Here is a 17,419-nt window from a genome sequence, read left to right as displayed (position 1 = left end):
AAGACACGGAAAAACACAGGGCTTAAATACTAGGGACTAAATGAGATAACAAGGGGAACACAGGTGGAATCAACTGAACATAATGAAGACAGGAACGGGAAGACCAAAAATGGGCATAGAGGAACACGGGGGAAAACCAGGACATGGAGCACGTGGGGAACAAAACACAAGACACAGAAACACAGGCCTGACATTACTCCCCCCTCCCGGAATGCGCGTACATGCGCCCCACAACATCCAACGGGTGGGCGGTACCCAGTCAGGGACCCATGGCGGATCAGGCAGTTCGGGGCCATGGCGGAGCAGACAGTGCAGGAGGCCTGACCTCGGCACTCGGCCCGACCTCTACGGACGGATCCCTATAAACCCCCCCCCAAAAAAAAAATCCTTGAGGAAAATATCAACCCCTGAGGCCCTCCATGGGCCTGACTCGGGAACTGTGGCCCTCCCTGGGCTTGACTCGGGGACTGGAGCCCTCCTTGGGCTGGACGTGGGAACTGGAGCCCTCTCTGGAGCGAACTCAGGGGCTGGAGCCGACACTGGAGCGGCCGGCGGGCTTGACTGCTGAGCTAGTTCTGGATCGGGGCAATACACTCCAGACACCGGAGGATTCCTTCCCTCCAGCTCAGTCCCGTGGTGTCTAGGAGGTCAACGGTGCGGTAGTAATTTGCCCCGATCCAGAACAGAGAGTTAAGCGTGGCGTCGTCCAGTGCCGTCTTCGCTGCGAGCCCGCAGAATTCCCAGGCGTACTCAACGAACAGGAGATCCTCCGGGGCTCGGGCGGCGAATCGTGCTGCGGTTTCCATGACCGCGGGGGAGAAACGGAAAACAAAACACTCTCGAAAAAAGGAAACAAAAACACGGAGAGAAGGTGCGCCGCTTACGGTTTACGGTCCGGTATTCTGTCACGCTGCTGCTGCTACTGTGATGGAGCGAGGAGACGTAGGAAAATTCTGGAAACAGTCTTTATTAAACCAAACCAAACCAAACCAAAGCAAAGCACACGTAGCAGAGGGAATAGACGAACAATACCAGACGATAGACACAGAAAAACACAGGGCTTAAATACTAGGGACTAAACGAGATAACAAGGGGAACACAGGTGGAATCAACTGAACATAATGAGGACAGGAACGGGAAGACCAAAAATGGCCATAGAGGAACACGGGGGAAAACCAGGACATGGAGCACGTGGGGAACAAAACACAAGACACGGAAACACAGGCCTGACAATAAATGTGTTTTCTTCGCATTATTTGAGGTCTAAAAGCATGACATCTTTTTTTATTGTTTTGACCTATTGTGATTTTCTGCAAATAAATGCTCTAAGTAAAAAGTAAATTTTATGCCAATTTTTTTTCTGTGTATATTTTTCAGTGTTATATATACATACATAACATATAAACCTATCACAAAAAAAAAAATAAGTGGAATGTGATGTACCACTTATCATACAAAACCATGAGAACTTTCTCAGGATATCCTGATTATATCTAAAGATGTTTTTTAGCTATTCATCTCCAACAGACTTGAGGCGTCTTCAGAGATAAAGTCAGATGTATAGTGATATTGTGTTGGGGTCAAACGTTCTGTGTTAGTCTATTGTGAACAGCATGAAACAGATGTTTTTGGTATCATAGAATCACGCATGGGAATATGATGACAGATTTATAATTATCTCAACGCAAGCCGTTTCTATTAAGGCCGAATGAATCTTTAAAACCATTTTTGGACACCAATGTAGCGATGATATAGAATAATTCAAATCTAACATCTGCTCTGCTTTAGGAACATTTTGTACCATATTACCGCTCCTGTTAATTGACAAATATTCTGAGATTTATACATTGTTTCTCAATTCCCGGTAATATTTACATACACAGAAAAGATCCACTTGGCATTTTCAAAGTAAGCACAAGTTCATGCTGCCAAGAAGCCAAAAGAGAATCCAAATATATTCGACTGGCCTAACTGAATAGGTGAGTTTCCCGCATTGAATATCTGAATATAATTTTGCTCACGTTAATGAATTTGCAGAAAGATGCAAGAGGTTCAGCAGAAGAAAGTCCACTTTCAGGACTCAATATCTACAAATGGTCCATGTTTTCGATGCCGAGTTTCGAGAAAAGAATCCTTTAAAAAGCCATAATATAAATCCGTGGGGATTTATGCCTCATCGTTTTCTGCAGACGTTGCATCCCAGATGTTTGTGTGCGAGGATCTGTGTGTTCAGTATGGTGGGGATTGCGAGTGGTCAAATTTGAGAAGTTTGGTTTCAGTGTATTGGATTCCCTCCACTCAGCACTCCGTAAATTATTCAGCTGTGGGACTGGCTTGGTTTAGATTTTTATTAGCTAAAGACCAACTTCATATATTTCTCACTCTGAGTTTATCTCCCACTAAACAAACTCATCCTTTGCACTGAGATGTGGATGATTTTGGTTCTTTGGACAAGTAGTGTAATTAAAAGCATAATAAATCAATGGTAGCATAACACTAAAACCCAAAACTAAGTAAAACAAGACAACGCAGGCTATGATAAATCCACAAACACCGCAAGTATGCTAATGTTTACTACAATTTGAACACTCGCAGCACGAATGGCTGAAATTCCATTAAGCAGAATCACTGAGTTTCTGACCCAGGTCGTATTAAAGTGATAATATGTTTTCTTCCAGCTAACGGCACAGTCTAAATTTAATCAATGGCCATTTTAGGCTGGTATTTGTAGTAACTTACTTGCCCACAGTGCTGCCTATTGAGTCATTTAAAACACTGGTATGAAGTCCTAAAACATAAGCAAATATCAAAGACACAACAGTGTTCACAATAAATAAATAAACATAGTTTAAATGTGGCGCATTGTTAGAAATGCAGTCTTTTTATTCATGTTGGTTTCATACACTGCAAAAAAAAAAAATCTATTTTGTCTTGTTTTCCAGTACTAATATCGAAATATTCTTAAATCAAGTTACATTTACTTTGGAAGAAAAATGTTGTAAGATATTAAGTCTTGTTTTCTGAAAAACTTTGTGCGTTAAATGCTTAAAACAAGAAAAAATATCTGCCAATAATAGGGAAAGATCTTGTTTTCCCTTTGAATTCAGTTTTCTGACCCTGCTGGCAGATTTTGTTTGTTTGTTTTAAGCATAAAATCACTTCATTTTTAAACATTTTTCAGAATACAAGACTTAATATGTTAAATAATTATCATAAATGTATCTTGAGTGGAACAGATTTTGTCTTGTGATGGAAAATATATAAACCATATATATATATATATATATATAACATATTTTCCTTACACCTTGAATACATGTAAATGAACACAATTTTCAAAGACAATTTTAAATAAACTTTTCAAGGTAAAAAGTCTTAATTGCAAATATTATGAATTATCATCTCATAAATATCTTTCATTTTTAGTTGGACTGCATGACATGCCTTTGACATTTTTTCCAATTATTAATAAGCAGTGACGATGTTTTGTTATATATTTATTTTCTAATACTTTGTAATATTTATATTAATTTCATTCTTTTAATGAGTTTTTTTCTTACGATGTTCAAGTTGTAGCATGTATGAACTTATCAACATATTTATATAGCATATATTTAGTACATATTTTGACTAGAAATAAATGAATAAATATAAAATAATTCTCTCATGTCACTAAGCTTTTAAAAGCAAACAAACATTTTACAGTAATGCACTTACAGTGTAAGTATGGAAGTCTAAGTGGCAAGTTATTCCAGTTGAAAATGATTATAGTTCATGGTTTCATTAAATGTACACTCAGGACGTCATTTCATTGGCCATCTAGTTCATAATGTCCATTAGGGTAACTAGATAGAGGACATCAATAACTCTGTCCATCACACACCCACTCCGAACAATCACCAGCCGACATAAGCAGCTATAAATCTTCATTGTTTATCAACACACATTTCATTAAAGTCACAGACCCAGCCGAATAAAAGTCCCGCAGTCACTGCCATTATAACTAAGCATGTGCTGTCCAACAGGCCCTTGAGTGGCTTATCAAAATGCCAGCTCTAATGGAGAGAGGCTTTTAACAGGCTCTGATATCAGAAACATTTCTGAAAGATGGCATCCATTAAAGCTGACTGCATAAATCTCAGGTCAGAGTTGAAGAGACTGTCTGCTGCATGGTTTATGAAGAAAACGGCTCCATGAACGTCACTCTCTCCCTTCTGATCCACACATTTATCACAGAGTAGTTTGTTGCAGTCAGGAACTGCAGAATCGGACCCTTGACACGGAAGAATGATGCCGGTGACGCACAAGAGCGCCGGGTCGATGCTAACTGTTTTTGGGCTTCCGCTGAGATTGAAGGCGTTTCTACGGTTAAAATGCTGAGCAAACTGCTTTCTCACATCTCCTAATGCAGTGGCTGCTATATGAATGCACCAGGATATGGATACAGTCTTTTGTAATTGTTTTTTTTTCTTTCTTCTGCCAAACCAAGAAGCATTTTGATTTGAAATTCAGCACTTCTGATAAAGGTGAACTGGTATTTCAACTTATGCTTTCGATCGGAAGAAAATCGAGCCAGCGAGCTAATCAATAAAAGCAAAGAGTGGCAAAAGAAAGTTCAGGTCAGCTTCTTTTTCCTGCAAACTCATTAGAAAGGAAGAGGCCACAAGAAACTGCAGGACCAATACTTCATATTATAGACGGTGTTTTGTTTTAGAGGTGAACTGATCATTTTTACACTATTAAGGAGCAAACTAAGTTGAATAAAATGATTTTTTTTCTCTTTCTCTCAAAAACTATCCCCAAATTTTAGTTGGACCAAAACCTAAGATGTAGTAGTTAACTGTTAAATGCTAAAAACACAGTATGTTTAAATACTTTTCCTAATCTTCTGCTTTCTTTTGCTGGAAATAATGAAATAATTTGCTGGAAAAGATTAATTGTGGTTGTAATTTTATTGTATTAACATTCTTATTTTATTGACAGCTGTAGTTTTTGACAATCAAATGTTCTATTTTTTATTTGTTTTAATTTGTATTTATTTATTTATTTTTGTTTCTATAATTTACTAGAAGTTTTATGGATTTGCATTTTTATTGGTTTCAGAACAAATAAAAATGCCAATGACCTTTTTCTCAAACTGCATAAATTGGTCTTCATACACAAAAAGTTACCTCTTTATTTTAGGACAAGGCAAACTTATCTCATGAGTAATCTGTTTTCGCATTTTTGTAAATTGGAACCGAAATTGGTCTGATTTGAGTCTTATGAAAACGGATGATTTTTAATAAAACACTATAAGCATGAAGGTACACCCTTAAAAATAACTCTCAGTATGCGATATGCAGATTGTACGAAAACATATGAATGACATCGTACAAGTTCATACAAATTCACCACCTACTTGCCAAAATGAATGAGTGTAATAGTTACAAGCTGCCATGAGAATGTGTTGAAAAAGAGTAGTTCATGGAGGGATCATTATATTTGGAGGTCCTTGACGTCAACAGATTTGAAAACCCCTGCAGGAAAATGTCGTAACTACACCATCTGGCTTTTAACGTAAAACACGGCACACTTCACCTTTAAAATCTTCGACTCTTGAGAAATGCACTTCAGTGGTTTGAATTCTGTATATGGCACTGCTAGTACTGCTGGAACTGTAATCTGCTCAATAAAAATTGGAACTCAGTAGTTTCCATTAGTGCAGTCACATGGTGTCACCATGAGCCAAATTTCACATAACCATAATTAGTCCCATGAGCGGAGGCTGGTTTGACAGGCCTCTCAACATTTCTTTTGTGTTTTTTCTTTATTTTCAGCTCTGACAAATTGAATTCATGCTTTCACTGTCACCACACATCTCATTTCAAGATATGAAATTAGTAAGGACCCCCAAATTTAACGTTTGTGTTAAGCATTTCCAAGTGGCCAAATTAAAATAGAAAAAACAAAAACGCATTCAAAATGTTAATAAAACATGTAATAGTATCTCAAACAGTACTAAAATAACATTATGTGATCGAATTATTAGCAGATTGAAGGTCCAGATGAGGACATCTAATTACACCGTTTGGCTTTTAGCCTCATGGATATAATCGACACTGTCTTGTGTCTCTGTGGTTGTCAACAGGGAAAACACCAAAGCAAACAAATCAATCTCCAAGATTCTTGTGTTTTCCCTGCTTGTTCCAACTGCCGAAACCAAATAAACTGCAAACAGCTGTCTCTCACAACTCATTAATTATTTAAAAGCCTCCCAGTAACCGCTGTGCTAATCACCTGTAAATACGGCCCAGTGAACTCAACGGGTCTCTAATAAAAATCTAACACCTTGGAAAAGTCTTCATTGTGGTGATAATAGAGCTGTGTTACTATTAACACACACTCATATATGAGGAGATTCTCAGGCACTATGTTTGAGTTCCAGCTGTGAGTTTGCCACACGTCTCTACTTCGGCCAGACAAGACCACCCCAGAAACCTGTGATTATAAATACTCCCCAATAGAACAAATGGAAAGTACTAAAACAAATCTATTTAAGGCCCAGACCCATAATATGAACTAAACTGCTCAAACAAATTAACTAGGGGGCCCTGGCTGTATTAAGTCCTACAGGAATATTTTTGTTTTGATGGTTTCAGATTCCAAAATACGGTTATATGATAATTATGGGAGTTATGTAAAGTATATTAGAGATAGTTTCCCTTAAAAAAAAAAAACGGTTTAAAAGCTCCACCTTGTGGCTAGAACAAGAACTCACCACAACGAACATGTGCTATACTTGTGCATTTAAAGGGGTCATATGATGCGATTTCAATTTTTCCTTTCTCTTTGAAGTGTTACAAGCTCTTGGTGCATAAAGAAGATCTGTAAAGTTGCAAAGACTAAAGTCTCAAATCCAAAGAAATATTCTTTATAAAAGTTAAGAGTCAACCACGCCTACCTAAAACGGCTCGTTCTAACACGCCCCCACATATTTACCTCACTATGTGGGAAGATTTGCATAACACCGCCCAAATGTTCACGCAAAGAAAGAAGGCATAACTTTTATTCTCTCTGTAGTATTGTTGTTGCAGCCGCCATGTTGTGGAGACGCTGTGTGTTTCGTTGTGAAAGCGGACAAAATAATGTTCTTTTTAGCAGCATCATATGACCCCTTTAACCAACATATTACACTATTATGGCACTAAAGCTTCCACTACTCCAGTACATTAAGAATTTACTTTGATACTTGCTAAAGACATTTTTCAGGACTTTTAAGAAACAATAATCTAGGTTAATGATTAAAAAGAACACGTGTTAAATTTTATTTCTCGAGGATCTTTAGAAATCAAATTCTATATATACGCCTTTAAAGTTTTGACTATAAAAGCTGTCGAACATACAGCGTATTGAAAATGTTTCCGTAAGCTGTGAGAATAGAACTTGATTATAGGGTTTTCAGCTAAATTGAATCAGTAAAGCAATTACTAAACACAACACCTGAAACAGCAAATATGTAAAATCCAACTAATTGAAATATCATGCCACTAATCTGGCAAAAAAATAGCCTTTTACTGTCATTACTTCCACTTATGTTTATTTAGGTTAATACGATTCCACCTAACTGTTCAGTAACGTACTGCATTTTTTGTGCTTCTGGCTTAACTGCAAGTTTTATATCCAGCTTAATAAAGTTATTACTATGTAATTTACCTGAGTCATGTAAGCTACACATATTTTGTACACATTTTAAAAGGTAAACTGTAAATTTCAGTGACTTTCAGGTAAGTTCAGAACTTTCTGAAACCGTTTCATGTTTACAGGTGCAGTATTAGGTTGAGAGGCAATCATTACTTTTATGCTTTGTAATCTACTGAACATATCGACCAATATCCATTACATGTATTTATCTATAATAAGTCGTGCAGCGACTTCTTCAGAAAACACTCAAAGTTTCAAACACAATGAGTAAACCCAGAGATCATTTTATTTTTAATTGTAATACATTTATTTGAGCAATATACAATATAAACACATCAAATACTAGGGGACATATCAGGTCACAGCTTTGGGGGTCCTGTTAGTCTCCAGCCTTCCTTTTTTCCAATCTTGGTGAACATAGCCAAAGTTCCCAGACCAAAACAGGCTGTGGTACCTGTGATAGCACTGTGTGCTAAATATAAAAAAACACCAGCAAACCTCTTTAGACTGTTCTTTAAAAACAAAAAAAGACACCAATGATCTTGAATAATTATGAAAAACATGTGATTATTGTACTTACTTCGAGCCCCGAGGAAAATACCCGAAGCACATCCACCAATGAAATAGTTGGTTGGGTCGTCAGGTGCATCTCTGGCCTGTGCGCTTAGACAAGTGGCCATTCCAAAGATGGCGCCCATGGCAGCTGAAAAGGTAGCAAACAAGAATAAATTACTGAAGCAAGTGTGTGTTGCCATCTGATATACCTGATGACATGTAACAACAAGGCCAATACAAGCAACTGTAAAGACACTATTTTAACTTCTATTCAACTCTGTACGATAAAGGTGAAGGTGCACTTAAGGCTAAAGCTGAATCACAAAGGCTGCATCCCAAATCGCACACTTCCCTACTATATAATAGGCGAAAAAACGTTATGTGAGAATAGTAGCATGACTTAATTCACAGCATTCAGTTGGCAAAAAGTCCCATGTGTATATATAACCACAAAATGTATAATAGGAAATGGGAGAAAGGAAATTCAGAAAACTTTTAGCATCATATATATGTATGTATGTATGTATGTGTGTGTGTGTTTGTAGCATTGTAAAATTAATTTCACAACATTTAAGCACACTAATCCCACCCATTTCTTATATAAGAAATATAATAATGTGAATAATTAATAGAATACACTTTCATACACTTTCACCATGATTTACAGAAGACACCCACATATTTGGACATTTTATTTTCACAAAAGTTATTTAAAACATTAAAGCAGACACTTTAATTGCATTTATGCTTTATGTATATAAAATCACTTTTGTACATTCAATTTGATGCAGACACCAAAATGGATCATCTCAATTCTTATTTTTCCGTTTTATTTTGTCTTACCCATGGTGGCAGTGCCTGATGTTGCTCTGGTCAAAGCCTCCACAGCGGTTTCAGGTGGATATGCCACAATGTGGTAGGCAGAACCTACCAGCCCTGCAGAACAACAACAGCAGCAGTATTAAAGCTTGGCTTTATAAAGCAGGCCATGCCTAGTGACATCTCCATAACCACTTTTCTAGTTCACTAGTCATTATGACAACCACACAAAAATATCAGTAACGTTAGGCATGAAACAAATAAATAATTGGAAAGTGATAGCAGCCCTGGATGTCATTTTGCAATCAAAAACCAATACACGCTGATCCCAGAGCACTTTATAGTGAAATAAACCAACTAACAAACAAACAGACGGATATAAAGTTTAAAAAAACATGAAAACAAGACAATGATGAAAATAGTGCGCTGATATGTTGTTTACTGTGCCTGCTAACGGCTTAGCCTGTAGAGCGCATAAGCAATGCACATTTTTAAAACTACGCTCAAAGGATCCGTTAGAAACCCTGCAGTCCAGATATCCAGCAGACTAACCGATGGCAGTGGCTACTTTTGTGGTGATCCATGTTTTAGCAACGCAGTCTTTGCCCTCTTCTAGATCCCAGTAGCCCATTTCTGCATCAAGGACGCGACTGTATTATCGCGAGAGTTCTTCTTCTTCTTCTTTGGAATGTTGGCGTATTCCGCCACCTACCGTTTATTTTCTTACATGGGTGATAGTTACACTTCGTCTTTTATTTCGGGTTGACACATTGCTGCATTTTGATGGGAACAGCTTGTGTGTTCCCATCTATGTTTTTTTTCTGTTACCTTTAAAGTTCTCTATCATTTTGATTCTCTCTACATTTCCTACATGTTCAACTACAATTACCCCACAAAAGGCATATTGACCTGTATTATGCTTAACTATGTATAGTGATGCATTTAGTCCTGTGTGTCTAATTTGTAATCTTGTTAAAATCCCATCTTCTTTCCTACATCTTCCAAAATTGTATATTCCTTTGACTGATGAAGTAATTTTATGATAAAATCTTCCTGTATCAGCGATACCCCAGTTTTTATGCTACGTACTCTTTTTGAAATTTTGATTTAATAATTGATTTCATTTCTCCTATTCCTAATGGAACTTATATACCTATAGACTTACAGTCTTATATCCTTTTTTTTTTTTTTGCATACTGATCTGCTATTTCATTTCCATTGATTCTTGAGCTGGTATCCAGCTAAATTTAACATCACCCCTTGTGTCAGTATTTTGTTGAACCACCTTTTGCTTAAAATTCCAGCCTCCTTTAGTCTCTTGGGATATGTCTCTGTCTCTACTAACTTTGAACATCTAGACTTTACCATATTTGCCCACTCTTCTTTGCAGAACTGCTCAAGTTCAGTTAAATTTGATGGTGGCCATTTGTGGACTGCAGTCTTCAAGTAATTCCACAGATTTTCAATGGGGTTTAAGTCTGGGCTCTGACTAGGCCATGCAAGACATTCACCTTTTTCTCCTTCAGCCACTGTGTACTCAATTTTGCTGTGTGCTTTGGACAGAGCCGATCCTCCCTATATGCAAAATACGCAAGCTGCGTAGGGCCCCCGAAACACCAAGGGGTGCCCTTGCTCTCAAAGATGATGTAATTTTAGTTGTTTTTGAATTTGGCCAGTGTTTATGAAAACACGAATGATCATTTCTTTTAATGTGGTGCGCTGTCGCCCTTTCTACGTAAAAATCAGTCAAATCATGTAATGTGAAAGTCGTACAGTCTTGCTCGAGACTAAAAAAAATTAGTTCAATGTGTACTGAGCCGCAGAAGAGACACTGTTTCTAAAGCGCTTTCCGCGAGCGGGATTCAAGATAGAGTGAAACACGGACAAATTAGTTTAATTCAGGGGGAGGGATGGAGGGCCAGGTCCATGCAGTGGTGGAAGACCTGGAGACTGAGGCAGAGCTGGTGGAGCAGGGTACCAGGGCAGAGCAGGTGGAGCTGGAAGCAAAAGCAGAGCAGAGTGCCAGGGCGGAGCCGGCAGAAGACGACCTGGGCAGAGCAGACAGGACTGAAGATCCCCACGGCGGAGCAGACGACCACCACAGAAGAGCAGATGGGACCGAAGATCTCCACGGCGGAGCAGATGACCACCACAGCAGAGTAGATGGGACCGAAGATACCTACGGCGGAGCAGACGACCACCACAGCAGAGCAGACTGGACCGAAGATACCCACGGCGGAGCAGATGACCACCACAGCAGAGTAGACGGGACCGAAGATACCCACGGCGGAGCAGACGACCACCACAGCAGAGCAGATGGGACCGAAGATCCCCACGGCGGAGCAGATGACCACCACAGCAGAGTAGACGGGACCGAAGATACCCACGGTGGAGCTGATGGAGCAGGGAACCACCACGGCGGATCAGGCTGGACTGGAATAGAGAGCATAGAGAGGTTAACAACGGCCTCTGCGGCCGTAATAGGACAAGCAGAGAGTTCATTGGCCTCCTTGGCCATGGCTGGACAGGCAGAGAGTTCACAGACAGCCTCTATGGCCGTGACAGGACCATCAGAGGGTTTACAGTGGCCTCTTTGGCCGTGGCTGGACTCGCAGAGAGTTCAAAGTGGACGCCGCTGCCTCTGGAGGTTCTGCAGCAGAAACTGCTATCACTGGAGGAGCTGGAGCGGACACCGCCGCTTCGGGAGGTTCTGCGGCACAAACCGCCACCTCGGGAGGAGCTCTCGATAAAGCTGCTGGGTCCGGGTTTGGCTCAATATTCTGTAACATGGGGACGTGACAATGCAGTTGAGGATCCAAATGCAGGCTTTATTGCAAGAGTGGTCAAAACAGGCAGGGTCAAACAGCAGCAAACAGGTATAATCCAGGGCAGACAAAAGAGTAATCCAAGAAACAAGCAATGGTCAGGGCAGGCATAAAAAAATCTGAAACAAGATAACAGTCCAGGGTCAAAAAACAAGGCAAGGCAAGAAAACAAGGAACACGGAAAACACAGGAACTAGGGCTAAACATATATATATATATATATATATATATAATTTGAAATGCCTTCTCTAATGGTCTGATTTGATACAATACTGTTAACTGCTGCCATAGAGACTGAACATACAACTCTATCTGGTCTAACATCTTCTGCCCATTGTAATGCAATCATTATTGCAACTAATTCTGCTGTATATATTTATCACGAGAGTTTCTTCTTGACCTCTGTCTTCTAATTCTGTTGTGGATCTAGTCTTGTTCACACCATTGCCATGGTGTGGAAAACACTAAAGTTATATATTAAAGTTAACTAAAATTATAACCACAAAAAAATAATAATAATTATAATTAATTAAATTAAATTAAATTAAAAATAAAAAGTAAAAAAATAAAATATAATAATAATAATAATAATGATAAATGATTATGATTGTGATGTATTAATTATTATTATTATAAAAATATAATAATAATAATAAATTATTATATATATTATAATAATAATAAAAACTATAATAGTATCTCTCAGTGACAATAAAATAACACTGCCACAATCTCTTGACATGACAGAAAGCATATATGTGTAAATACAGATATTACCTAAGCACAAACAAGTTCAACTTGCTGGCTTCATTTTGCCATTTATCTGTAACAACTTATAAAGTTTTCTGAAAGATTCACCCTGAAAAAAAAAGTAAAAGAACCTAAAACTAACTACCCCATTAAAGACTTGTTTTTATTTTGATGAGACAAGTGATAGCCTATGTAAAAGTAGCCTAATAAAATATTCAGCAATGGACTTTTTTTTTCTTTTTTAAAAAAATGTTTTACAAAATGAAACGGGTATATTATAAAACGTGAGTTAGGATATCAGTAGCTACATTACAAACAAACAAACAAAAAACCAACCAAACAAACAAACAAACAAATAAATAAAGGGCGATCGTCTGGACAAAATATTTTAATAAATGTACAGGCCCAAAAGAAGCATCCCAGTTTGTTTGGAGGAAAGTGCAGTTTGTAATCACTGCGGTTTCTCTGTTTCGGCTATCCTGATTGGCCAGTGGCTCTAAATATAATTTCCGGGTCAGCAGCTACAGGTTGCTAAGAAGTTGGCGCAGATGACACGTCAGCTGGCTGGAAAACAAGCACAAACTGCGACACCTGCTTATAAAGCACAATGTCATAAACCTCCGCGCTGCATTTAAGCGCGCACTGCCGACTGTTACTGCATTACAGTCGCGAAGGTTCACTGAAGAAGAAGACTGCAGCTGTAGCATCACGCATGCTGAGATTGAGAGCGAGTTCAGCATCACTCCTTCTGGACTCATCCGACACGACCCACACAAGATGATCGGCCCAGCAGCGCGGCGTTATCGTGGATGAGAGCGAGAGCTTACCGGACCGGTGCTTTTGTCTTCCGCATCCTACTGGACATGTCGTCCCCGTCGCCGGTGCAGATCAGAGAGGCGAACGCGCACCTGGCAGCGCTGCACAGGCGGGTCACAGACCTGGAGCAGAGGCTGGAGGAAGCGGAGAAAACCGTGCGGGAGCAGGCCGAGAGTCTCATCCGCAAAGATGAGCAACTGAGAGCTGCCACGCAAGAAATCACGGAGGCCAAGGACAAGTAAGGGAAAGAATATATTTACTGCTGTAACACAATCGTGTCCTTCTGTAGATGCCTAATATTTTATTACCTGACATCAAAACCATGCGTTTGCTAAATCAGAAAGCTCAATTAAGCTGCTGTAGGCGACTTTTGCATAAAAAAATATCCCTGAAGTAAAATGTAGCAGATACCTAACAGATATCACGGTGGTCTAGAAACCACTCCCGTCACTATGACAGCTCTTGACTGTTTAAAAAGCAAAACAGACCGCCGTTAACCAATCAGAACAAGAGCTGCTAATGTTGTGAGGGGGCGGGGCTTGTTTTCTTTTTATTATTATAAATAACTTGTTACGTGTACTGCATTAGACTAACCGGGACTTGTCACAGCACTTAGGCCTACATATTGTTGCTCTTTTGTATGTGCGAGAAATGCCAGATGGGTGAAGTGATTGAGGAAACTTGTTTGGTAACAGTTAAACTTCCATTTAGTCATTTAGCAGACGCTTTTATCCGAAGCGACTTTCTATTAGGACAATAGATATAAAAAAAAAAAAGTTTAATAATAATTAATAGAAAACAAGTAGATAAAATTGAAAAAGAATAGAGAACGCTAGTGTTAGAGGTTCAAGTTTTTTTAATAAATAAAAAGAAAAGTAGGTAGAATAGAAATAAAATAGAGTGCTAGTGTTAGAGGGTCGAGTGTAGATGGAAGAGATGTGTCTTTAGCCGTTACTTGAAGATGGCTAAGGACCCAGCTGCTCGGATCGAGTTAGTGCATAAAAGCTGTTTAGTTTGTAGTCCTAAAATGCAGGAAAGAATTAAAGGAACAGTTCACCTCAAAAATTAAAATGTTATTACCACCAGGCCATCCAAGATGTAAATGAGTTTGTTTTTTCATCCAAACAGATTTGGAAAAATTTTGTATTACATCACTTGCTCACCAATGGATCCTCTGCAGTGAATGGGTGCCGTCAGAATGAGAGTCCAAACAGCTGATAAAAACATCACAATAATCCACAAATAATCCATGCGACTCCAGTCCATATATTAACATCTTGTGAAGTAAAAAGCTGCATGTTTGTAAGAAACAAACCCATCATTAAGATGTTTTTGACTTCAAACTGTCACTTCAGGCTATAATACGAGTCCATAATAATGCTTCCTCCAGTGAAACAGTCCATCCCCTGTTGTCCTCTCTCATCAAATTTCACTGACATATTTGTTTAGAACTGTTTTGGACAGTTTTTCACTTGTAAATGGTGCTTGATTTGTGGATAATTCTCTCTTGATTCAGACGAGATGACTTTTTCACCTGGAGGAAGCGTTATTATGGATTATGGACTCGTATGTTAGCCTGAAGCGACAGTTTAAAGTTAAAAACATCTTAATGATGGACTTAATGATGTTGATGTTTTTAATCAGCTGTTTGGACTCTCATTCTGACGGCACCCATTCACTGCAGAGGATCCATTGATGAGTGAGCGATGTAATTCTACATTTCTCAAAAATCTGTTCCGATAATCTCATCTACATCTTGAATGGCCTGAGGGTGAGTACATTTTCAGCAAATTTTCATTTTTGATGAACAATTCCTTTGACATTGTTTTTTGGTTCCATGGGTTTGCTATGTTATTATTATTATTTTTTTTTTAAAGATGTGACAAGGTCTGTGGTTAGAATTGGAAACTTTAGCGTGCTGAATTTTTCAGTCATACCTCAAACATTAATTTTAAAAAGACATGAATTTTACTTAATACTTGAAGTTTACAGGAAGTTTACTTAATAGACATATCAAACCGCCGTTATAGTCCTGATATAGCAACTGTTTTAAAACAAAAAACGCATCAGCTTCAATGTTCATATTTGAGATATGGCTGTATAGTTTATTTTGCAGAACAAAACATGAAAATCTCTTCAAGTAATATTAACCAGAGAATTTAAAGGGACAGTTCACCCAAAAATGAAAATGTTGTCATTTACTCACCCTCATGTTGTTCCAAATCGGTATGAATGAATTTTCCATAATATGTCAATGGAGATCAGCAACTGTTTGGTTACCAACAATTTTCAAATGATCTTTTCTATGTTTGACAGAAGAAGGAAACTCGTACAGGTTTGGAATAAATGAAGACAGAATTTTCATTTTGTGGTGAATGATCCCTTTAATAAATCGGCAACTGCCACTCTAAAACATTATTTGCAATTTCCTGAGGGTGAATTAGCCGTCCAGATTGGCCTACAAATTAATGTTATGACTGAACCGCTCTGTTCTGATTCTTTAATTAATAAGGTAATTTGCTGAAAAGGACATTTTTCTCTGTTTTTCATGTAGAGAAATTTTCTTCCTCCACGAGAAGCTTTGTCAATCAGAGGAATCCATCCATAAACTCAACCAAACGTTTAAAGAAAAAGATTCTCTAATCGCACAGTTACAACACCGATGTCAGTTGCTGGACAGCATTTGCAAAAGCCGTCCATTACTGGACAGCATGCTGGCCCAGATGGCCGAGGCAGAGAGAACGGGGAAGCCCACGACCAACAGCTCTTTCACGGACGGAGAGTCCAACTGCAGCCCCAGCCGCCTCTCCAACCACAAAGACTTCTCCCTCAGCGAGGACGACTCTGACGATCAGGAATTAGATGGGGTTGTGTTTGGGACCACAGTATGAGAGTCTCAATTCAACTGCTCCTCATCTCAGGTTTAGCAGCCTGTGTGCTTTGATAGTTACAATTGATTCGATGTCTGGTTAAAATATCCATTGTATCATAATGCGGGTTAATGGAGTGTGAATGGGATTCTACTGTAAAGAGAGAATGCCTGGTCAATTCTGGTTAAATCAATGTGCAAATTGATGCAAGTATGCCACATATCTTATAGATTTGTCCCTCAGACCGCTTCAGTTCTTCTCATTACTGAATGGAACAGGCGTTTTTTTAGGTTCAGTTTAAGATAGTTGTTTTATTTTGGTTGTTAACTTGTTTTATTCATCCCTTTTTAACTTTAAATTTGCATATGCTGTGATATTTTTCTCAGCTGTTTATACCTTATGGATTTATTGCATGACATGAATATTAGAGAAGAATGTTTTTAAAGTTTACATTGAAATTACCTGTTACAGGCAGTCCACCTGCTGTTTTTTTTATCCAGTCCTGTTTTACAAAGAGCATCTGGGAAAATGTTTTGGAGATGCAATATACTCTGATGTTGCATGCTTGCTGTTTTGTTGATGCCTCTCGGTGAACAATTTCAGCAGTCATTGACAATGTACAAATGACCCTTGGCCTCAAACTCCCATATTAAAATGCAACACAATATTTTGCATATCTATGCTGGAAAGCATATTTAAAGAAATGGTTTACCCCACATTTTAAATCTTGTCTTTTACTCAGCCTCATGTCCTGACAGGGTTCCAAACCTCTATTACTTCCTTCTGTATAACACAGCGGACACTTTGAACAATGTTTGGATCCAATGGATGAAAAAAAAACTGAGACATATTTTGTGTTCCACAGAAGGAAAGTCATACATATGTGGAATATAAGTGAATTTTAATTGTTACATTTTGTTGTTACAAAGTAAAACAGTGCCTAAAAGACTCATGGTTGCTTGTTCGATGGAATTATTTATTCAGAAAAATTCTAATAAATTATTTTGTTATTCTTCAGTGCTAAATATCTAATGTGTGTACTTTTTCCTCAGAAACACAATACATACAGGAAATCAATCAAGCCCTAACGTTGGGGGCTTT

The 17,419-nt window shown here is 38.5% G+C and overlaps 2 protein-coding genes across 2 annotated transcripts; one reads left to right on the top strand and one right to left on the bottom strand.

Annotated features, from left to right (window-relative positions):
• Positions 1-7,956: 7,956 nt before the first annotated feature.
• Positions 7,957-9,734, bottom strand: LOC107757926 (NADH dehydrogenase [ubiquinone] 1 alpha subcomplex subunit 11-like). Its single transcript, XM_016575532.1, has 4 exons — positions 9,610-9,734; positions 9,082-9,174; positions 8,264-8,386; positions 7,957-8,155 (listed from the first exon to the last, which is right to left on the bottom strand). The coding sequence occupies exons 1-4, from the start codon at positions 9,686-9,688 to the stop codon at positions 8,043-8,045; spliced, it is 408 nt and encodes a 135-aa protein (XP_016431018.1). The 5' UTR covers positions 9,689-9,734; the 3' UTR covers positions 7,957-8,042.
• Positions 9,735-13,070: 3,336 nt separating this feature from the next.
• Positions 13,071-17,145, top strand: LOC107757942 (vimentin-type intermediate filament-associated coiled-coil protein-like). The gene is made up of 2 exons (XM_016575551.1): positions 13,071-13,686; positions 16,003-17,145. Exons 1-2 carry the CDS (start codon positions 13,442-13,444, stop codon positions 16,337-16,339), a joined length of 582 nt encoding a protein of 193 aa, XP_016431037.1. The 5' UTR covers positions 13,071-13,441; the 3' UTR covers positions 16,340-17,145.
• The last annotated feature ends 274 nt before the right edge of the window (positions 17,146-17,419 follow it).

This window comes from Sinocyclocheilus rhinocerous, unplaced genomic scaffold, assembly GCF_001515625.1.
Source record: "Sinocyclocheilus rhinocerous isolate Xijiao unplaced genomic scaffold, SAMN03320098_v1.1 scaffold324, whole genome shotgun sequence".
NCBI classification, from domain to species: Eukaryota; Metazoa; Chordata; class Actinopteri; order Cypriniformes; family Cyprinidae; genus Sinocyclocheilus; species Sinocyclocheilus rhinocerous.
Note: the sequence above shows the minus strand (reverse complement) of the source record. Positions and strands in the feature narration are given on the sequence as shown.

Coding starts and splice junctions, on each gene's coding strand:
- LOC107757926 (XM_016575532.1), bottom strand. CDS start 9,688: ATGGGCTACTGGGATCTAGAAGAGGGCAAAGACTGCGTTGCTAAAACA. Junction 9,175..9,609: donor AAAAGTAGCCACTGCCATCG/GTTAGTCTGCTG, acceptor GTTGTTCTGCAG/GGCTGGTAGGTTCTGCCTAC. Junction 8,156..8,263: donor TATTTTCCTCGGGGCTCGAA/GTAAGTACAATA, acceptor TTTTATATTTAG/CACACAGTGCTATCACAGGT.
- LOC107757942 (XM_016575551.1), top strand. CDS start 13,442: ATGAGAGCGAGAGCTTACCGGACCGGTGCTTTTGTCTTCCGCATCCTA. Junction 13,687..16,002: donor ATCACGGAGGCCAAGGACAA/GTAAGGGAAAGA, acceptor TTTTTCATGTAG/AGAAATTTTCTTCCTCCACG.